Source organism: Siniperca chuatsi, linkage group LG4, assembly GCF_020085105.1.
Source record: "Siniperca chuatsi isolate FFG_IHB_CAS linkage group LG4, ASM2008510v1, whole genome shotgun sequence".
Taxonomy (NCBI): Eukaryota; Metazoa; Chordata; class Actinopteri; order Centrarchiformes; family Sinipercidae; genus Siniperca; species Siniperca chuatsi.
The window spans coordinates 31,276,410-31,298,635 of record NC_058045.1 but is presented as its reverse complement, the minus strand read 5'-3'; the positions used below and the strand labels follow the sequence as shown (position 1 = coordinate 31,298,635).

The following is a 22,226-nucleotide window of genomic DNA, read 5'->3' as shown; positions in this document are numbered from 1 at the left end:
TAAATCATACGGTTTTGCGGGGTTTTCATCATGTTTTTGGTTTGTGTGTTTTCTTGAGGCAAATCATGTCGATTTTAAAACTGTTTATATTGTATTAAAAAAAAAAAAAACCTTTAAAAGTTAGACTTTTAGGTTGCAATTTTGCTTGTGCAATTTCCTTAAAGACATGTTTCAAATGTAATTATAAAAATCCACCTGTCTGTAAAGCAAAAACAACCGAACAAAAAGAGTAAAAATGAGAGTTAACAAGTCATACCTGGAAAAATCCCCAGTAATGTTAAATGTGTCCTGTCAAATCTGTCAGATGTGGGTCTGGATTAGCCAGCTGTGACTTTTAATGTGACTGTAGTCCCTGGTGGAAGAAGTACTCAGATCTTTCACATAAGTAAGAGTAGCAACGCCACAGTGCAGAAATGTGCAGAAAGTCCTGCATTCAGAAAGTAAAAATACAAAAGTATTGGCATCAAAATATGTACAAAGTACCAAAAGCAGAATGTCAAAGAATGTGTATTGTGTTACTGGATTATGATTATTGATGCATTAATGTGTACATTACTTTAATATTGCAGCTGGTAAATGTGAGGCTAATTTTTTATTTATTTATATATATTCTATTACATTTATTACTTTATAAACTGCTGGGTAGCTTGTGATCAATAAAGTCTTAGTGATATAATGATTTATTTGTTGATTTATATTTTGTAGTATTAATCTAAAGCTCAAAAGTAACTAGTAACTTAAGTTATCAAATAAATGTAGTGGAGTAAAAAGTATAATATTTGCCTCTGAATTGTAGTGGAATAGAAGTATAAAGAAAATGGAAATACTGTTAAGTACAAGTAAAAATTGTAGTACAGTAATTGAGTAAATGTACTTAGTTACTTTCCACCACTAACTGTAGTTGTGGCTGTTTCTTTTCATTAATAAACCAAGCTTTGTTGTTCTTACTAAGAGCAAAAGCTCCATTAATCTAGTGTCAGTCTTAGATCATAAATGCAGTTTTTAAATTGAAATAATGTGATGTTGCCATTTCCATCAGTATATTCTAAAGATTTGTCATGCCATGTGAATCTCTGTTGATGCTGGAGATACTAATACTAATACTTGTTGTATTAGTAATGTTACAGCCAGTGGTAGGAATTGCAGGCAGGGTATTAAAGTGTCTTAATTTAATGTATTAGCCAAAGTCTCCATTGGATCGTCTTTAACGCAGTCAATGAGCCGATTGGTCCTCTACATGAAGATACTGTTAGAAGTGCTGAAACGATTAGTCCATTAATTGATTAGACAGTCAGTAGAAAATGAGGTTCTGATTTCTGCCTCAAGTGTGAAGAGTTTCATCTTCTTGTAAATTCAATATGTTTTGGATTTTTTTTGGTCAAAGAAAAGTTCCTTTCCTATTTTGGGTCATTGTCTCGATTACATCTTTATTCAGCAGTAGAAAAAGTGAAATTTACACAATTTGCACATTTACGCTACAGTATGTTGATGCTCCAAACAGCGTATGTGGACCCATGTGTGATAAGGCTTTCCATTTTACATTAATTACTATGAAAGGTTGGGAACAAAACAAGGATTATAGGACTGGAAGTCATGTGAACTGAGAGTGTATATCTGTAAATCTGCCTCTTTGAAATATTTCTTCTGGCCGTTGCAGGTCGAGAACCCGTCCTGCCTCTGGGGTCGGGTTGTTCGGGGTCACGGCGGTGATGCAGAGACCAAAGAACAGTACAACAATCTGCTGGCTCAGATGAACCTCTTCTACCATGACGTCACTCAGGACCTGCGCAAGCTGAAGCCCACGTTGTTAGAGGAGGGACAGGTAACGCAACACCTACAGTCTACACTCTGTCCGGGACGCCGTGTTGTGACACCTTTAATTGGACTGGAGGTGGATTGGATGTGTGTGTTACTGTATTTCCTCTCAGGTGTGTGTGGTGTACTGGTCAGTGATGAAGTCGTGGTGTCGGGCTGTGGTGGAGTCGATCATTGTGGACTCGGTGTCCTGCCAGGCTCGCTGCCTGCTGGTCGACCACGGAGAACAACTCATTGTCCCCTCAGATCAGTAAGACCAGAACAGTACCAGTCCTCCTCAATACTGGACCACTGGCGTTTCACTAAATTAGTCCAAATACAAGACTGCTTTGATCAGAAGACATTTGATTGCATATTTTAACAGCTTATTGGTCTCAAGCAGTATTGATCAAAAAATCTTAATTTTAGTTGGGGCAAGAAATTAAGACACTGTCATTTTAGGCCTGAAGGCAATAAAACAAAGATCATGTCTAAGAGTTTGCAGACCTGAGAGGTGTGTGTCTGTGATTGTGCGTCTGTGCTGTTTTAAGTTTTAACTTCTGTGTTCTCGTCTTGGTCTGACAAGGATCCGAGTCGCTGTGCAGAACTTCCTCCAGCTGCCCTTCTGGGTGAGGAGGTTCCACCTGGCGGGAATCAAACCAACAACCCTGCGTGTGTCTCTCTATGAGGAGAAGGCAGAGCTCATGTAAGACAAGCTCACTGCTTACCGCTGAACTGCTGATGGATTTGTGAAGTGCGATACACACTATTTAGGCCATTGACTATCTACAGTCTGTAAAAATGTCAAATCTGAAGTAGTTTAGTTGCTCTGAAGCAGACATCCATCACTGCTTTTCAGATCGTTGTCTCCTTAACCCACTTTATGTCTGTGAAGATTACAGGTATTTGTACTGTGAAATTAAATTCACTTGCAGCTAGATGTTTTATTCTTTTCCTCTGCAGTTCGTCCACTCAGTGGGACAGCTCTGCTACACTCTACCTGCACAACCTGCTGCAAGGTGACAATTGTCGTGTTTTTTGTTTTTTTTCTGTAGATTTTACATCTTTAGAAGCAACATTTGATGTACCCTAAACTTTTGAGATATTGCGGTGAGATTGATGTTAAAACGTATTTGCAATCTTTTGCAAGGAGTCACTTTGAAAGTTTGCTTCCTTCCACCAGCGTCGACCCGGACGGAGGCCGTGTTGCTTGAATCCGAGTCAGACTCCACCTCTGTTGAGCTTTATCTGACCGTAGGGAACATCAAGGTGAACTCTGACTCCTCAGTGTAGGATTTAGAAAGTCACATTAATTCAGAAAAAGAGCTTCAAACATTTAGTTTTAACACAGATATATACATAAATATAGATAAGATCATACATAAAATCTGCTCCTTTAATTTGATCTCTGAAGTCTTACCTACAAATTAGCATTTTAAAAATGTAACATTGTTGACCACATCCAGTTTTTATCGGCTCGTCTCTTGTTTCTTGACGGTTGACAGTTATTTTATATTGTGTTGTGTTTTCACTTACATTTCCTTGTGCAATTTGTTATCAGAGCTTGTATTTTTGCACATAGAGAAATGAATTGCCAGGATTTTGTTGATTTTTATTTATTTATTTATTTTTTCAGATCTGTGTGAATGACGATCTGGTGGCCAAGAAGTTTGCGTATTACATCAGAGAGTCAGCTGATGGCGGCGGGCTGGACGAGGTGGACCAATTTCCCGTCATGTTGTCCTCCAGCATCTTAACCCAGACTGTCTGCGCGACCTCAAACAAGCCGACGGCACAAACCCAACCACCTCCTGGTAAACGCACAGATGTGACTTCGTGTCACGTATTTCATGACATACATGGACAGCGTGGCGGACAGCGGTAGTTCACACTACACTGCGTGTCTGCTTATGTAGACACGTCCACATGTGTAGTCAGTCAGGTTAAACATTTTAGGCTACACGCAGACCTTTGCGGAGATGGACGTGACAAACACTGGATCATCATGACAGCAGTTGACAAAACAATCTCACCTCAAGGTCCATTTGATAGTGTTTCTGGAGCTTTCGCTCATATCACACGATATTCATCAAAAGATGGGCGTTTTCATTTTGTCATGTAGTTGCAGATGTTCAAAATTCCATTTTGTTTTTTGAAATTTTAAGAACTTTTAAGCCAACATGGACAAAAAATCTGTAAAGTAATCAGAAAAAATGCTAATTTGGACATCTGAGAACCAGCAGCGAAAACTCCCATCTGCTGATTATCATGCGATATGATCGAAAGCCCCAGAACAGCTACTAAAAGGACCTTGAGGTCAGATTGTTTTGTCAGTTGTAATAATTTAGATTTTAACCCGACTCTAATTCACACTGACTCTAATCTGGTTTAACCCTCAGTGATGTCAGAAGGTCTGGCTGCAGCCGGAGCAGGTGATTGGCTGACAGCTTCCTTTACACCTCAGGTCAGCGGCTCTGCTCACTGTGGTACTGTCAGTTCTGCAGTGGATATCCACACATCCTCACCTCTGACCTCTCTGCTGCTTTAGAGCCAACAACATAAGCTGAAGACGTCTGAGGAAGGCGGCAGGTCAAAGGTCACAGGAGAACAACTGTCTCCAGGCATCCAATCAAAGAAGGTCTCAGACACTGCTGCTGCAGAGAGGTTAGCACGCATTTGGTTCGGTTCAGCAGTCTAATGTTGAACTGAGAAACAAGTAAGGACGGGTTATGTCATAGTATATGTAGTTTATTTAATGTAAATCTAAGTTAACCGACCTGCTCTCATGTTCAGTGACTCATCAGAGGACACAGACTCGTCTCTGGCTGCAGCTCTGACCAAAAACCTCAGTCTGTTCAGGTGAGAGTTGATCTCAGTCAAGTACAGTGTCTCTCATGTAATTGGCTGAAACCACGTTTCATGTCTTTTTAATATGACCTGTTGATACTCACCGAGCGCTTCCTGTACCCCACAGGTTCCTGAAGTTTCTGAATCCTGGCAGCAGCTACCAGCAGGTGGCTCCCAGTGTGAGTATATGTAGTTTTCAGCACATTTTTGGACACACTCGTGAGGCTATAGGTTATGTCCACAGGAGTCTAAACTCCTGGAGGCCTGTTGTTTTCAAAGAGGTTTTTCTGACTCTTTTTCTGCCTGCTGTAATGGAGTGCATACAAACGTGGTAGTTGGGTATCATACTGTATCTCACCTGTACAATTTGGTCAGTAACTCCTGAGCAATAAATCTAGAACCAAAAGCTTGTTTGTTTTTCCAGGTTAGTCAGCATGAAGAGCTAAAAGACTGTCGACCTGAAGAGACGACTGCAGCCTCCAGCACCTGCACAGGACAGGAAGTGTATGCTGCAAGCACACCTTCAACGATTCAGTTAACTGACTAAATTCTCATTCGGACTGGATTAGAATTACAGGGGGAGGTGCAGAATGAAATATTCACTGTGCTCTGTGCTAATTTAACCCATCATGCCCGAATGACATTTTAACCATTGAAATTACAGGATGTGAAGTGCTACTGTGTGAGGTGAATACCAAAAATCGTACTGCTTCTCGGAGTCATAACTCGGTCAAATCTTAAAGGTCCAGTGTGTAACATTTAGGAGGAGCTATTGGCAGAAATGGAATATAATATAAGTATGTTTTCATTGTTAGCGTTTAATCACCTGAAAATAAGAATCGTTGTTTTCATTACCTTTTAGAATAAGCCGTTTTTATCTACCTTCCACAGAGATCGCCATGTTGCACCGCCATGTTTCTACTATAGCCCAGAATGAACAAACCAATCGCTGGCTCTAGATAAGGCCGTTCGCATTTTTCACGAGTTTCGCAGCCACCGTAGTTTCTCCTAACCGCTTGGGAGGGTGAGGCGAGCGGTATTCAAATGGTTGCAGTCTGCAGTTTCACCACTAGATGCCACTAAATCCTCCACACTGGGCCTTTAACACACAGTCACACTGAACGATACCGATGCGTTTGACATCTAACACTTTCCGAGGATATCATTTTCTCCTATGACTTTTAATGGTTCCAATTTGCTAACATGTAAACAAATAGAGGCCAAAATACTCAAAAGAATATACCAGTATGTACCATTTCAACAGCTCCTTTGATGAGCAGTATGAGGTGAGGAAGCTGGCAAGTGACTGATCGATGTTTTCTTACTTCAAATGTCAATATTAGTTAATTGAGCTGATTTCCTTGTTGTTGTTTTTTATGTTGAGTGAACCAAATAGTCACCCTTAGTAACTGCATGCTTTGGCTGGATTTATATTTTATTAGTGGAAAAAGTGGAGCTGAAGGTCTTCATGAGAGCAGTGAGGTTGAACATCTGGCAGATGAAGAAACGAGGTACAGTAAAATGTTCTGCACTCGTAGTGTTGAAAACTTCTTTCCCAACATTAGACCTATATCTGTTACAGCATGACTGTATTACAGTGTAAATATCGGATGTAAATGTAATCCAGCTAGATTAGATCTGCATACCAGACACATTCTGATACCAGGTGGAAAGTTAATTTTTGTGTCTCAGGTGATCAGCTCCACTCTGTCTGTCTGTTTTTCAGCAGTTCGAGTAGATCAGTGGAGTCAGGACCAGCAGAGAAGATGTGGAGGAGTGAAGAGGACTGGGCCTGTTCACGGTGAGCTGCAGCTCAGAGAGGAAAGATTCGCAAACAAACAAATATATGCTTAGTGATGAGTCAATGTTGCATCAACAAAGACAAAACGGGACAGGAGTGTTGGTTTCCTGTAGAGTTCACTAACTGATAATGGCAATGAACACCTGGTGGCTTGTCAGGTTACTACAAATCTCAGCCTGTAAGTTAATGGTTGAGAGTAATTCCAAAAAAAATTGTAATTGAAAAGGTAGTATGATTATATGTTAGTAAAGAAAAACTGTTAAATAGTATCCAAGGCAAAGCTTCTTAGAGTTTGCTGTTAAAATAGTATTATCTTATGGGGGGTTTAAATACTAATGATATCCAACGTTTTTGAATGCAGCCTTTTGGAGTGGTTGAACCCGGAGCCTCTGAACCCCGATGCAGACAACGCGGTGGGTTTTCTCAGTTCATTATAAACTTAAATTACAAACAAAATGTTTTACATTGCAGAAGCTGCTGCTCAGAGTTGTGGTCTGAAGGTTGTAGGTGCCTGTTGTGGTGGCAACCCAAGAACCCAAAAACTGCCTGATTGAATCCATCAAGCTGAAGGAGGAGACTGTTCTTTATCTGTCATGCTGGCTGCTTGTAAATATACGTCTGTTTAGTTAGTAGATAGTGGCCTGAAGGAGCAGTCATTAGGTTCGTGGCATTTGCTGTGCAAAATACCACCTCTGCTCTCCATTAAGGTTCATGTGTTTTTTTTCCATAAAAGTACATTAATGTTTTTTGTTTGTTTTATGAGGTGGTGTTTACTTAGGCTGAGATGACCCACCTCCACCAAAAAAACTGTTGGAAACCCTAAAAATTGACCTAAACCCTAGTTGATACATTGGTCATTTAAGCCAAAATTAAACACAAAAAAACCTTCAATTCACCTGGGCTGCAAAATCTGTTGACCTCAGTGTCATGTGATGCCAGGATGCACTGCAGCAGGTGGGACATTGGTCTTTATGATGTTGCCACCATAATTACTGTCTCATTTGTGTTTGTTTCTCCTGTCCTCAGGTTGTTCCCAGCGATCCCAGGAGGACTGGGATTCTGGTGCACTCTGCACTCCCAGTGGATTCCTGCACCGGCCTGGATGATGCCCCCATCACCGATGCTCTCCGCTTGGTAAACAAGAATGTGCTCTGAGTTTTGTTTGAGGCTATTTAGATTTGATAATGAGAAAAATGGAAAGTAAGACAAAAACAGATTGTAGGAGACATGAAACAGTGTGTCACAACAAATTCACTTAGTGACCTTCACTTACAGGTTTAATTGAAAATAACTTATCAGAATTGTTTTACTGTTAATAACAGGGTTCCAGTTTTTAAATTAAAAAGTATTTTTTCCTAAGTTTGGAAAATTATGAAGAAATACAAAGCTTAATGTTACTGTGTTCTGAAAAAGCCTGTGCAAATAAAGTTTGTTGTTGTTACAATAATGTTTATTCTTTTCTATCTGGCTTGGGATGTGCGAGTTATTTGTAAAACCATTACTAAGTTAGTGTGTAAAGTCCTTACTAAGATCTTTGTAAACTAGCAAGCAAGAAAACTTCAAAACCGAAGTTACAAAGTGCTTTACAGGGAGGAGAAACTACAAGCTCGTTTTAATTTAGGGGTCTACTGAATCAGCTTGCACCATTAAAACTAAAAGGAATGTCTTAGCTAATAAAGCTGTGAGTCATGTGAATCAGTTGGTAGGAAATTTTTGTAGCATCTTCTTACAATGTAAACAGGAAGCCTGTAACATAACTAATAAAAATAAGTTCAAAGGGGCTAAGTGATATATTAAACTTACCTGAAAATTCTTTATAAAGTTAGTTTATTTATTTTTTATATATATATATATATACGTGGAGAAATGTTTCAGAATAGAATCATGCTGTTAAGAGTGAGTGAGTAACAACTGATTAATTAAGCCTGCCCAACAGCCCTTAATAGGTAATTTTGTCTTATTATTGCCATAAGGTTTTGTAACTTGAGCCGTATTGTGTTATTTTGTGAAATGTTACTTAATATAGATCTTTTCAGTTTCTTGAACATTTTCGGTGGGTTTAATCAGATCAATGGTAGTTCATATCTGTTGTGATGTTGGTTGTTTAATCTTTGCTGTTACAAGAACTAGTTTGACGATTGAAGCCTGCCCACTGTAACTCCAATTTACACCATTATTAGAACAGCATTTCCATCTAAGTGTCAGATAAAGTATGTCATCCATATTCTGTGTTACATTTAATGTTATTATAGTATCTTTCAAATTATGTTTGATGATTTTTGTTGAAAAAGGAAACCGCATCAGTCTGTGTTGCTTTCAGTCCATTCATGTCAGTGTCCCGAGGTTGCATCTGTGGGGGGAGGGGTGTAGTGCCGTGCATTGGTGTCTGCCATAGTGTATTTTCTGATACTGTCACTCGGGATGCTAAATAGAGAAATCGTAGAAAAGGTTTCAGTCGTAGTCATCTGGACACTGTTTTCAGAATCAAGACGTTTCGGCTCCCATCCGGAAGTCATTCTCAATTGTGAAAAAATTGGACGGGAACTGGAAATTTAAGCTAATCTGAGTTACATAAGCCCCGCCCTCAGGAGGGAATCTGCCTGAGTATCTGTTAATAGCTAGTTTCACCTGAAACTGACCTAATAGTTTCAAGATGGCCCAGTAATCAGTAATCAGGCCTATTGTTCTCTGGCTGCATCTACTTCATCACTGTTAAGTGCCTGATTAGCATTAGCACTTAACAGTTAACAGGGAGCCGAAACGTCTTGATTCTGAAAACAGTGTCCAGATGACTACGACTGAAACCTTTTCTACGATAGAACACTCCTGGACGAATGAGGGACTACACCGTCTAAATAGAGAAATCTTTACATTCTACACATAGGGGCTTTAATAAATATAATTAGCATCCTAATAGAGTCATAAAATGGTAGAAAGAGCAGGTTTGTTCAGTATTTATTTGGAAGAATGAGACATAGACACTACCCGTGGTTGGCTGACGCTGTAGTGGCTGCTGACAAGCGCGATGATGGTAAGAAGCTGCCAGTACCAACCACAGCTGCCACTACAGCCTGTCCACAGCTCAGTGGATGTCCCTCCAAACTGCAGCTGAAGCAGTTCCAGGTGCCAGACAGTCTCCAGGTATCAGAGGTAGCCCTGGATGGCTTTTGGCAGTGTTGAAGTTCAGGCAGCAGAGGGGAGATCTTGGGTGGGCTGCAGATCCATCAGTGACCTTCCCTTGATCAGCCGCAATTGTCACTGACACAAGAGCTGGTGATGAATTTAGGACTTATGGAAGGGAGGTGAAACAGTTGGGGGGATATTTTTTTGTTGTGGACAGTTTGTATTTGGGAAAGATGTTTATTCGCACTGAATGTTTAAACTCCATCCGAGTTTCACAAGACGACCGATCTGTCTCCAGGTCTTGCGGAGGAAGCAGTACAGCGCTCTGTCTCCAGCTGACCGTTACAGCTGGCCAGCTGTGGCTCGAGGATGCAACACAGTCATCGTCTCCCACAACGCTGACCAGCCACTCAGCTACCTCGCCCCGCTCCTCACCCACATCCTGCTCAACTCCATCTTCACCTCCCTCACCTCCAGCGCAGGGGTGAGTACTGATTTACTGGATGAAAGTGGCTTATTTTATTCCAAGGCTACCTCATCCAAAACTTATATTCACTACATTAAAATTCTAAAATACTCTATTTACATTTTGTGAAAACTGAACCACGCATCCCTTTATACAGCACCATCATTTGATTGACTGTGCTGTCATTTAGTTTATTGTAAGACTTGTTGTTTTCAGAGGATGGTGTTCTAATTTTTGGATCTGTACTTTCTGTGTTGATGTGTGTCCAGCCCATAGCCGTGGTTCTGTGTCCAGGCTGGGAGAAGGTCCAGGTGGTGTATGACCACCTGGAGGAGCTCAAGGTCGCCCCAGCCCTCCACCCTGTCATCGTGCTGCTGGGCGTCGGCAAAGACGAAGCCAAGGCTGTCAGGATCCCCAAAAACTGTGAGTAAAGCATAATCTCAGACATCTCGGTCTGCTAGTGGTTAGCTAATGACTCTACATTTGTGAGGCTATAATCTCTAAATGCATTTATTTGTGGAATCATTCCAAACTAAGGTTGTCATATAATTTCCTAAATTTTCTATTTTTATTTCTACCAGGCCTGTTGTTAGTGACCACTCCCTTCAGTTTGGTCCGTCTGCTGTCCTGCCACTGCTTCCTGTTCCTGCGTCTGTACCACCTAGTGCTAGACGAGGCCGACCGGCTCTTTACTCTTGCTCCAGACCAGGTGACAGTCTGCTGATCATTCACACTCAGCAGCTTCTGAGCTACAGTAGCTGCTAACCGGCCAACTGGAACTAATGTGGTCGGCAAGATACTTTCCATAGTGAAGACTCACTGACGCACTGAAACTGTCTGCTCTTGCTTTCTCTTTGAAAACAGTCTTTGGACAAGTGTAAATAATGCACACATCAGTCTACAGGGGATTCAACAGACAAGACACAAATGTTTTATTTTCTAGTCTAGCCCGCTCTGTGGTTTGAAATTAATGTTCTCTACAACTGACAATATCCGCAGGTGACAGTTGTCATTTCAGAAAAATACAAAACCTGCTTGATGATGATAAATGTTTTTTGTTCAAATGCAAAGTTCTGCACTTGTTAAATTTTAGAATTAAGTTTCAAATTTACGAAGATAAAGGCTTGTTTCTTAGACTTTTTCCAGGATTTTTGAAAGCCTTAATTCTCTAAACTTTCACTTATTTCATGAATATGTTGCGGTCACATCCACATCATTTGCTTTTACACCCAAGGTAAAACTTTTCCAATATTTAAACATGAATGTTCTCCCGTTAGATGGCGACCATCTTGCAGCATTTCCACAAGGTGACCTCCAGCGAGGAGAAGGCTTCCAGTCCTCAGCAGCTCGTCGCTGTGGCGAAAAGATGGTCCAGTCACATGGAGGGTTTGTTAGCCAATCACATGCCATACCCCTGTATTGTCATGACTGTCCCTGAGGAAGCTGCTCTCTATGCTAACGTTCAGCAGGTCAGTCTCAACGAATCATCAATAATTACAACTTTATGTTGCAGCCGCTGCCATAAGTTGTGTAGACTAATGCTCAGCTGTGTGTTCTGATGAGATTTTCAGTTTGTGGACATGTTTGTCTTCCTACAGATCATCCTCATGACTCTAGAGAACAGTAAGATCTCAGTACTGTTGGGTGCCTTGGATTTCAACCCCAATCTCGGCCAGAAGACTCTGATCGTAGCCAACTCTGCTCAGGAGGTTGAAGATGTGTTCAAGGTGAAACGACGGCTTCAGTTATACTGTGCATTCCAGTGCTTTGAATCTTTAATTTAGGAACAATATCACCTTAACATGCTAAGGTTCAGTACACTGTGTCTATAATAATAGAAAGTTGTGTGAGTTTGTCTTTTCTGCAAATTGGTATATTAACAAAAAGCATTAGTGTACCAGAGAGCAATGCAACAACAAGACAGGATAACTGTTTTCAATGACAGTCTCTTATCCGCAAGTGGGATAACTCCTCTATCGTTACCACGCTCCATCCACATTCATAATCTACAGATAGAGTGCACTGATGACATCTGACAGTGGAAAGAGAAACCAGAGGGGAGTTTTATTTTAAGTTTACCAGAGTCTTTTATTTATCTTCAGGCCGTGAGCAACAAATCAGTATTCTGCCTCAAGACCCACGAGGGGTTAACACACCAGTTTGAATTCGTCATCCAGCAGTGGAGGAAAGACATCGGCACTGGCACTCATGTTATTCTGGGTAAACTGAATATATTTCTGGAAACTGCCAACATGGAGAACATTATCATTATAAAACAATTCGAGCAATTCACTGAATTTCCTTCCTGAACATTAATAGTGCTGCTGACATTTTCATTTTGACTTTTGACCCGTAGTGACCACCAACGAGTGTCTGAAATGTCTGGGAATCAGAGATGCGACTTGTGTCGTCCACTATGGCTTCCCCACTTCTCCCAAAGTATTCGGCAGCCGACTCTTCTGCATGGCCGAAAACTTCAGAAACATTTCTGAACAAGTAAGAACGAACGGACAGGATTAATTTGGTGGATACAATCTTTTTATCCCTGTATAAATGATCAATGCATTAACATAACCACAGTTTCAGTATCCACGTTTGCAGCTATAAGGTTTCTCTGATTTCTGGGATTTCTTTCCAAGGTTTCCTCTCAGGATCAAACAGGGAGCTGCCCTCATCTCACCAGGTCGGTGCTGCTGATCTCTGAGAGGAATGCCTGTCATGTAGTTGGGGTTCTGCGTTACCTGGTGCGAACCAACTCCCCGCTGCCCCCTGAGCTGCTGTCCTTTGCCCAGGGCGTCCATGTGGCCCGGGAGGACCAGAAGACCAACAGGCCTCTCTGTAGCTACCTGAAGAGCTTTGGAGTCTGCAGGTCAGCTTTTCCACTTCTTCAAATAATGAGAAAATGGCTCTGTGGTTTATATTGATATTTCTGTTGACTCTTATTTAGCTGTATGGGCTGCTCAGTGTAATCAACACATTACATTACACATTTTTAACTACAGTCCAGAGCTGAAACAATTAGTCAGTTAATCGATTAATTCAAAGAAAGTCAATTTACAAAAACAAGTGACAAATGATTAATCCTTTTAAGTCTTTAATCAAACATGAACTGGTTGCAGCTGCTCATTACATCTGTTCACACGTCGATGTGAGACGATGAGCTTCTCAGTGTCACAAGGTGCTGTAGACTTTTGGAATAAAAACTTGCACTTTTTTTTTGCATCCATGTATTATGGTTGGAATCCACTGGGCCAGGTCTGGCTAAGTTTGTGAAACATAGATTTCTGGTTCATTACAGATTTAAAGGTACTTGTGTGGATTTTTTAACATGTAATAATCGCTTTTTATGGCCAATCTGTTAATGGATTGTAACGTAATTTAAAAAATTAGACTTTCTCGGTTGCCTATAACAGCCTGTGGACTGATTTCAATGTAAAGGACTCTGGACGTTTTTTCCGAGAAGTTTGTGTGCGCTCTCGAGTGCCTTGCCTCTCTTCAGCGCCAACAGTGTGCAACACTTGCTATCGTTAGTTTAGAAATGGAGTCCACTAACGTCAACAAACTCCCGGCACCCGCCCATGACAGCTACAGTAGCTTGGAAAATACTGGTCGGAGCCTCTGTAAATCACCTCGGTACTGTATTCCCTGTCGTCAAACTGGCCTCAGTCAGTCTCAGTCTCGGTCTGTGTTGCTACAGAGTGCGAGTGCGAGCAACAGGATGCTGACTGCAATTCACTTAATGTTGACTGGTGTCGTAAATAACAAGTATTTTCTGAAAACTCCACACAGTACCTTTTTTTAATTATTATTTTTTTAATAAATGAGAAACTGAGCCACATAATATGATTCTGTGTGTTTTCTTTTGCAGAGACGGCAGTGTGTGTCCCGACCGTCACAGCCTCATTTCCCACCTGGATCAGTCTGTGCTTCCTGCCTCAGGAGTCATAGAAGTGAGGACATTTACATCTTTGTCTCTACTTTAGTCCATGACTACACTTTTCATTCTGAATGGCCATCAGACACTTCAGACAGACAGGAAACAAGAATTAATTATTGGTTGCACATATACAAAAAATACAAACATTTGCCTACTTTTTACTCTGTTACTAAGTGTAAATCTCATTCTTGGAACTCATAATCAGGTCTTTGATTTCAAATGATTATTATTTGTCCTAGATCCTGATGTGAAGCAGAAGCTCACTGTATTTTATTCCCTTTACGCAGTTCCTGGCCTTCATCATGATTAAAACCACTTCTTCTTTTTTTCAATTCTTTTTTACAAAATATTTAATAAAGCAACCATAGTGTCGTCTGTTGCTACACCAAAATCTATGAGTACACTGCAGTAAAGTCGGACCTGTGTTGTGTCCGATGCTCCCAGGTCGTGCCTCTCTACATTAAGACGGCATCAGTGTTCTACGGTCGTATCGTCAGGAAGGAGGACGGAGGTTTCATGAGCATGGCGTCTGAGATGAATTCTTTCTTTGCTGACAAGAAACCTGGAGCCAAGGAGGTGCTGGAGGGAGGCTTATACGCCGTGCAGGAGGACGAGGTCTTCCACAGGTCTGACATGCAGTCTAAATACAACTTTAGGGGGTGTTCGCACTTTTCAGGCCTGAAACACCTACTTCGGTCACAACACTTGAAGCCCAAATGCTGTTTGTTTTTAGCGTGATATTCTGTTGGTGAAGCAGAGCGGGCAAGTAACCAGTATCTTAGTTAGTGTCTTTGCTAAATGGGGCTGCTGGTTAGTTAGCAGGCTACCAGTTGATTCATGTTGGTTTCTTAACATTTAAATTTGATGTAATTTAATTAAATAATTTAAATTTTACTGGTTTATAAACTGAAGCTCATTTTACTTTTGACATCAGTACAAGTCTCCGGACCGCAGATAAATATATTGTGACTGTGTGCTCCCTGCGGCAGGGTGAAGATCCTGTCTGTCCCAGACAGAGTTGACCGGCTGTTTTTCAGCGTCTTCGTTCGGTTTATTGATGTGGGAAAGGAGGAAGAGGTCAAATCCCATCAGCTCCTCCAGCTCCCGGAGCAGTTTCACTCTCTGCCCGGCCAGGCCGTGGAGATCATCGTCTGCCGGGTCAAACCAGTCGACGCAGAGACCGACTGGCACCCCAAGGTTTCCTGCTCCCCTTCTCACTTTGCTCTCAAATACACAAACACATTAGCACTATTCCTGTGTTTGCTCTATTAATTTACTTGACAAACTAAATTCATACCTGCCAACACTCCCGTTTTTCCCGGGTTTCTCCCATATTTCAAGGCCATCTCCTGGCGCCCTCGTGTTTAGTTGTTTCTCCAGGGAAACTCTCGTAATCTGCATGGCCCTCAAACTTTATTATTAATAATCGTGATACACAGATCCAAGTTTTGGATGTTTGTCTGACATCACCCAAGTTGCCAGATCATCTATGAAACACAATCCACACACTACATATACTTTCAACCCATCTGTCACTGCAACCTGGCAACCCACACCCCGATCCAAGGGGCGTGTGCACAGCTGCCGTCGAACTGCATATTTAAGCAGAGTTGCAGTGATTGGCCACTCCAGAAATACAGTTTTTGGACCGTCTGATGGTCAGAGGATTTGCAGTAGCTTGAAAATACAGACATTTGTCTTTAAAACCCACTTACAGTGACCTCATGATCCTGTTCAAATCAGTAAATTTCCTAAAAACCCTGCAGCTCTGAAAGTTGTGTACGATAATCTTTGTGAACCACAGTCTGAGCTAAAATATATTACTGGTGCTCAACAGAAGGAACAGGGTGCTTTTTATCAGCTGGCAGAACTCACTCACTCACTCTCTGCAGTCAGGCGCTTAACTTGTAAGGACTTGATGCCACCTTCCTGTGAAATACAGACTTTGTTCCCTTTCAAAACGTCTCCTGAAACAGATTATCACAGAAAGTGATGTATCTCTTACAGTAGGGGTGGGCGATATGGCCAAAGTCTTGTATCACGGTATATATATTTTTATATCACGGTAACGGTATATATCACGATACAGTAATTGTTCTGTAAATTCAATTAGGTGGTTTAAAATAACCGTACTTCATCACATTTGATTATTTTCTTCTTTTATTTGGAACTTCCATACAAACAAAAACAACTCCTCCTGCTCTGTATTTATGATTTCACTCTCCTCCCAAGTCTTCTTCTGCGGTGGTTGGCAAACAAGCTTAACGGTGCATTACCTGTCGCTGTCACGTCACGTGAGAACGTGGCAAGCAGTCCTGCTGCCCAACCAGGCAGCTGGATTCACAAGATCACGAGAGAATCCAGCCCTGATTTGCTACATAGCCTGCCCCGGAGATATGTCTTTATACCTTTTTATTCACTTCCTTCCAAGTATTCATTACAAATATTATGAGTCTGGACAGACATGGATGTAAACTGCAACTTGACTGGTTGGCAGAGGCAGACAAACCTCAGAGCGGTAATTCTATTTTTATAACATTTTTAAATGAACAAAGAACAAAAGAAACAAAACAAGAACAGGAGAACTAGAATAAGGTCATCTGCATTTATAAACTGTTGAAATACAGTGAAAAATGTCAAGTCTGAATCTGTTTTAGAGCTTCAGTATGTTTCTTTGTGGCAACTAGAAACTACAGACTCTCAGTATATTCTGACAGAATTGAGTTTTCAGTTTTATTTCAATTGTGAAAATGATCCTTAAATTTAACTGGCATTAAAACTATTCTCCGTCTTGAGTTTAAATTGATTTAAACTTACAGACACCTAGCATTATTAGTATTAGATATTAGTGGTCAGATCGATGGCTTCCACTGTCCTGGACTTCCTGGATCAGTCGGTCATGTGATTGTGTGACATTTTTTCGCTCACAGGTCACCAGAGCGATCAGCCAGAAGATCCGAGGTCTGCAGCACCGAGCCAGAGCAGTTTTCAGTCTGGGAAACACCGTTTTTGTTGATCCCATGGTAGGTTTTTACCTGTCAATCATCTCCTCGTTCAGTCAGTGGGTTACTGATGGACAAAGAAAGTCGGATCACAAGGTTTCTTAGGTACCTCATTTTACAGTTTAAGGTTTCTCCAAAAGTCCAAATTAGATTAAAAATATTTTGTCAGCAAATTTCAGTCTGTATAAGAAGTTTAATGTGAATTCTGGTATGTTTTGGGTGCAGTTGGTACCAGTAAAATTGTTACTTGTTGTGTTTTTTTTTTTTGTTTTTTTTTTCAAGGTCCGTGTGACCCAGATGCCAGGTATGAAAACTGTGATCAATGAATACAGCTTACAGTCAGAGATCCTGAACACTGGCATGGGAGTCAGCAACCCGGAGCATCTGGACCTGCTGAAGGCGCTCTGCCAGGAGACCAAGACCAGCAGCGGCAAGGAGGCGGGTCATATTTCTGGGTAAGGAAACACTCAACTGTCCTAGAAGTGGACTAAGTGGTGGGTCCGAGTCAGAATATGTCAGCCACCTTCACTCTGATAAATGAAGCAGCACTTTGTTGTTTGTAGGTCAGGGGATGGTCCGGCGTCTCTGGAGGTCAGGATCAAAGCTGAGGAGGAAGTTCTGGCTGAAGTCTTCAGGGCAGCTGAGGTCAGTAGGCTCGCTGACCCTCCTCCTCTCAAACCATGTGAGCCACTTAGTCCAGTATCTTCAATGATCCAGTCCCTGGTCCCAGCACCACCAGTACCACCAGCAGCTGAACCCCACCGGGTTCCAGTGTGTGATCAGAAATCCCTGTTGGCCAGCCAGGCAGCTATTGGACAGAAAAACACCCACACTGCTGATCTGAAGTCAGCTGAGCAGATGATGAGGTTGGTGTCTTTACTGAGGAACTATGCTTAGATAGGTTACCCCTCATACTCCTAAAATTTGTTGATCTTTATTCAGGCGTCAAAGATTTAGGACATTAGCACACAAGTCTTGAGGAAAAAATCACATCACAAACATGTTCCAACAATCATTTAACCTGCATCTGTGCTCGCACTGCAGGGATTTCCCTACCAACTCACAGTACCGTGGCACAACTCATTTCATCCAATTTAATTTGATATGTTTTAAGGTTCCAACATGAAATTGAGCCATCTTCTCTTTTCATTGCTAATGTTACAAAGTAGTTGTGTGTTGTAAATCTAGTCAGAAATGTTTATCCATACATATGTAAAAGTGTCAACATGTTGTAATCCTTTTTTAGTATCGATAGTGTATCAGCCTGGGAAATACCAGTATTGGTTGGGCTCTACTGCTTGTGATGACTTCATTTGAAAAGCTGGGAACACACTCCTCTCCAGTGCATTTTAGGATCTAACAGCTCTTGACTGCCGTGTTAGTTCGTTAAGATTTATTTATTCAGAAAGTCTCACTGAGACCTGAGAACAAATTACACTTAAACAACATCATAGCAAGACACCTCAGTCCCCGAAAACAAATTTAAACAGTATGAACAAATGTTAAAAATATCAGGAGAACAGAAAGTCCCTCAGAGGAGTTTGTCTCTAGCTTCAGCTTTTTTGGTCTAAATGGGGAACTGAACAGAAGCGTTATGATTTTGATCCACAGGAACGGAGATGGAGCAGAACTTCCCACGACCAGCCAGAATGCCTGGCTCAACCCCTGTGAAAATGGTAAAAATACAATAAAATGATATCCTATTACAGTCCAAACTTCAGTAAGAGTTGTAGATAGACACAGAGAAGCATCATGCTGATCATGTAGATTATTAAATATGAAGAGCTGCATAATTACTCAGACTGTACATCACACTTTTTATATTATTGTGACACTGTAAGGGGACTTTAGATTAAACTTTTTGCCTAAAAGTGGATCAAACTGTCACTAAACAAAAAACAGATAACTCCAGATGCTGATAAAATAGTATTTATTATTAAATTTAGTAAATAACAGCCTTTGTAAGAGTGAGGCAGAGTGAAAACAAGACTTTGTAACTGCTTCCACATTTAGGAGAATTACATGCAAAAACAATTTCAGTTTCCTGAACCTGAGAAAAACATTGCGGCTAATAATTGTGATCTGTCTCCACTACTAACACACAGTAAATCATGTATTGAAATACGGGGTATAAACTGTGTGTGTGTGTGTGTGTGTGTGTGTGTGTGTGTGTGTGTGTGTTCAGGTGTACCTGCAGGTGACACTCAAAGCAACAGCCAGCAGGTCATCAGCGCTAATGAGACCGACTGCTATGACTCCAGCAAAAGGTACAATATGACTTTTCTGGATTTTAAAAGAAAACGCCTTCTAATACAACTTCTGTACTTACAAATGGTTTATTCTTCAAAGTATACTCTTAATACGTTGTGGAGGAAAAAGAGAAGTTAATCTTACCTTTTCAAATCTACAGTAGATGATCCCGACTGTACAAGTGGAATTACAGTTGTTTAGTGTCTTGGACACAACCAACATTTTAATTTGAAGTGGAGGCTGATTTTAAAACTAAACGGTAAATGTATTTGTTTCCCCTCTGGTTGTGTTTCAGTTTCCACCCTCAGGTCCGCTGGTATCAGAGATCCGACACTGTGATTGTAACGGTGAAGCTGATGAACCCGGAGCGTCAGCGCTGTGATTTCTACCCTGACAGAGTCGTTTACAGGTCTGTCAGGAGCAGACCACCAATCGCTCACTTACTTCACATCACATCCACCATTCAGTGGAGCTTTTTATCCAGAGCACTTTATACCGGTGGGAGTGGGTACATGTTTAGCATGGCCAGCCTTTGTGTAAATTAAATACACACAGACATGAGTTTACACCATGGCCAATGAAAATACTTGTTTTTGAGTGGCTTGCAGGTGTCCTATCAAAGTAACACATCAAACATAGTTCAGGTTTACAGTTTAATAATTAGGTATTAAAGTATGTAGGAAACCTCATCCACAAAGTCTATTATTTTTCTTTGTTGGTACATTGGCCACTAAAGGTATTCTGTAATCTGTTGTTTCTGAATAACAGAGCTGTTTCACAGCTGAAGATATAATCAAATGAATCTGTGACGTCATGTGGCACAAAATGTTAGCACGGACAGAATTAAGTTAGAGGTGTCTTGGAGTTCATTCAGAGAAAAGAAAAATGGTTATCACGGTTTTTACTGCTGCTGTTCTGCTGCAGTGACACCACAGATTACAGTATCTACAGACCATACTGTGTTTATGATTTTGAAATGTTTGTTGGCATAAGCTTCTTAATTACTTAGCTTTGTAATAAAATGTTTTAAAATCAATTTTTAGTGTCACATGATTATTATACAGTTATATTATAACAGTTGGTTGGCATCATGACATCAACACCTTACCTTCTTTATTCTTTGTTTACAAGCTTATTTGTGATTGGTGCTATTAAAGTCTTGACTCCAGAGTCAACACCGTCCGTCTGCAAGCTAAGGCTGCTAGCTGACACTTTGGTGCCAGTGCAGTGCGTCGTTTCGTCTCAATTCAGCAGTTTTGCTTAACAACAATCACAGATTTTAAATGTTGTTGTTTTTAGTATATTTTCCTGGTAGTGGTTTGGTTGACCAATCCAATCAACAGATCACCTGATCAGTGCCTGCAGGAAGGCAGGTGGGATTTGGGGGGGTGATAGTGGAGTTAGAGATGACAGAGACTGCCGTGCATACAGATCTGGATATTAGAGAACTGGACATTATAAATTAATTTCTTATCATTTGATCTTGATGTGTCATGAAAATATAAGAACAATAACTGTTTCCGTGTGTGCGTGGTTGTAAATTTAAAATAAAATATGTAAACCGCTTCAAACAAAGAGGCACCAACAAATTAATTCAACAGAGGTTCACTTCAGGTCCGACTTTCTCTGAATTTCTGCTTTTTTCGGATTTATATTGTCATAAAACTGACCATCTTTCCGTTCTGGACTGTTGGTCGGACAAAACCAGATATATGAAGAGATCGCCTCAGGCCCTGGGAAGCACTGATCAGCATTTTGTGAAACAATCGTTACTTGCAGCCCTACTTCATTTGCACTTAAGTACACCTACACTGAGGTGGTGGTTGGGAGAATCTGGGTACAGGCTGAGTTACAAAACCCAAATGAAAAATTGTGTGGCACAATAGTGTGTATGGTGGCCTCAGACCTGCTCCCTGACTGGCTGAGGGCTTGACGGAGGCGAGGACAGACTGAGAAGTGCCTGAGGGTACGGTGCAGGCAGAATGTGGTATTTTACATCGAAGGGAACTGAATTTTATGACAGTAAATTCGATCGCTCTGTGTGTAGCATAGTAAAGGAAAAAAACATATGTTTCCTCAGTGTGTGATCAGGTTGACGCTTTCTCTCTCTCTTGATTGTGTTCAGTGGCAGTGCGAACGGTCGGACCTACAGAGCCGACCTGGAGCTTCACGCCAACATCGCTGCTGACCGCTGCTGCTGGGAAATGAAGTCCAATGAGCCGGTCCTCAAACTGGTTAAACAACAGCAGGGATGCTGGGAAAGACTCCTCAGGAGCAAGGTACTGGAGGTCATTTTGTTCAGTCCACAGCAGAAATTAATTTTAATCCTCAGGTCAACTGTAGGAAAATAATCTCTTTTTTTTAACTAGTAAATAAGGTCAGTTTTTGTTGCTGTACATTTTAGATGCTTTTCAGATTCGGGGGCAATTGTGAACTTAACAAGGTTGTTTATTTTCACAGAATATTTTTGTGAGTTACGACATGGAGCACTTTGAAGAGAATGAAGACAGCACCCCAAATGGTAAGAACCACAGTCACTGAAAACCTGAGAGAGACTACATTTGACTGTAACTTGTGAAACTGAAAAATTATGTGAAGTAGTACTCTTTTTAATACTGGCTGTGTAGCTACACTGAACTGACGTGTGTACTTTTCGTGGTTTGGTCTTCAGGTCTGTGGTTTGTGGAGAACACAGGAGAGGATAACCAGTATGTGAACTCGGAGAGCGGCAGCGAGAGTGACTGAAGATTAAGGACAAACGCTAAGAAACAAAAAACACCTCATCTTGTCTTTCCCTGACACTCCCGTCATCTGTTATTATCAGGATCACAAAAATACCGCCATCTGTTGTATTGGTGCTGTGACCTTTGACCTCCTTAATATATAATATATATATAATATACAAAACTTGTACAGTTAGGGATGTGGGAATAGAAACTTCTGCAGTGAATTTAGTGAACTATTCAGGACCTCGAGATTTAAACTTGTAGGTTAAAAGTGTCTGCT

General features: G+C 41.0%; 1 protein-coding gene and 1 long non-coding RNA gene across 5 annotated transcripts in view; one reads left to right on the top strand and one right to left on the bottom strand.

Moving 5' to 3' along the window:
- Positions 1–379, bottom strand: part of LOC122874865 — a 7,835-nt gene extending 7,456 nt beyond the window's left edge. Inside the window, exon 1 of the long non-coding RNA XR_006377700.1 lies at positions 257–379. This is a non-coding gene — a long non-coding RNA (uncharacterized LOC122874865). The remainder of the gene's footprint in view (positions 1–256) is intronic.
- tdrd12 (tudor domain containing 12) overlaps positions 1–22,226 on the top strand; it is a 22,789-nt gene extending 563 nt beyond the window's left edge. Inside the window, exons 2-36 of one of the 4 annotated variants that reach the window (XM_044193323.1) lie at positions 1,658–1,822; positions 1,929–2,065; positions 2,381–2,500; positions 2,758–2,813; positions 2,978–3,063; positions 3,431–3,608; positions 4,194–4,258; positions 4,343–4,458; positions 4,588–4,653; positions 4,769–4,820; positions 5,066–5,175; positions 6,084–6,152; positions 6,371–6,442; positions 6,804–6,855; positions 7,469–7,576; positions 9,864–10,049; positions 10,301–10,454; positions 10,613–10,740; positions 11,309–11,500; positions 11,630–11,758; positions 12,134–12,251; positions 12,388–12,527; positions 12,671–12,900; positions 13,900–13,981; positions 14,413–14,594; positions 14,958–15,165; positions 16,899–16,991; positions 17,253–17,425; positions 17,534–17,836; positions 18,582–18,646; positions 19,156–19,237; positions 19,516–19,629; positions 21,346–21,499; positions 21,681–21,741; positions 21,892–22,226. In XM_044193323.1, coding sequence (XP_044049258.1) covers positions 1,658–1,822; positions 1,929–2,065; positions 2,381–2,500; positions 2,758–2,813; positions 2,978–3,063; positions 3,431–3,608; positions 4,194–4,258; positions 4,343–4,458; positions 4,588–4,653; positions 4,769–4,820; positions 5,066–5,175; positions 6,084–6,152; positions 6,371–6,442; positions 6,804–6,855; positions 7,469–7,576; positions 9,864–10,049; positions 10,301–10,454; positions 10,613–10,740; positions 11,309–11,500; positions 11,630–11,758; positions 12,134–12,251; positions 12,388–12,527; positions 12,671–12,900; positions 13,900–13,981; positions 14,413–14,594; positions 14,958–15,165; positions 16,899–16,991; positions 17,253–17,425; positions 17,534–17,836; positions 18,582–18,646; positions 19,156–19,237; positions 19,516–19,629; positions 21,346–21,499; positions 21,681–21,741; positions 21,892–21,965 — 4,320 coding nt within the window. In that variant the 3' untranslated portion in view covers positions 21,966–22,226. Of the gene's footprint in view, positions 1–1,657; positions 1,823–1,928; positions 2,066–2,380; positions 2,501–2,757; positions 2,814–2,977; positions 3,064–3,430; positions 3,609–4,193; positions 4,259–4,342; positions 4,459–4,587; positions 4,654–4,768; positions 4,821–5,065; positions 5,176–6,083; positions 6,153–6,367; positions 6,443–6,803; positions 6,856–7,468; positions 7,577–9,863; positions 10,050–10,300; positions 10,455–10,612; positions 10,741–11,308; positions 11,501–11,629; positions 11,759–12,133; positions 12,252–12,387; positions 12,528–12,670; positions 12,901–13,899; positions 13,982–14,412; positions 14,595–14,957; positions 15,166–16,898; positions 16,992–17,252; positions 17,426–17,533; positions 17,837–18,581; positions 18,647–19,155; positions 19,238–19,515; positions 19,630–21,345; positions 21,500–21,680; positions 21,742–21,891 lie in introns of all 4 variants that reach the window. The other 3 variants (XM_044193322.1, XM_044193326.1, XM_044193324.1) reach the window with 3 other exon arrangements.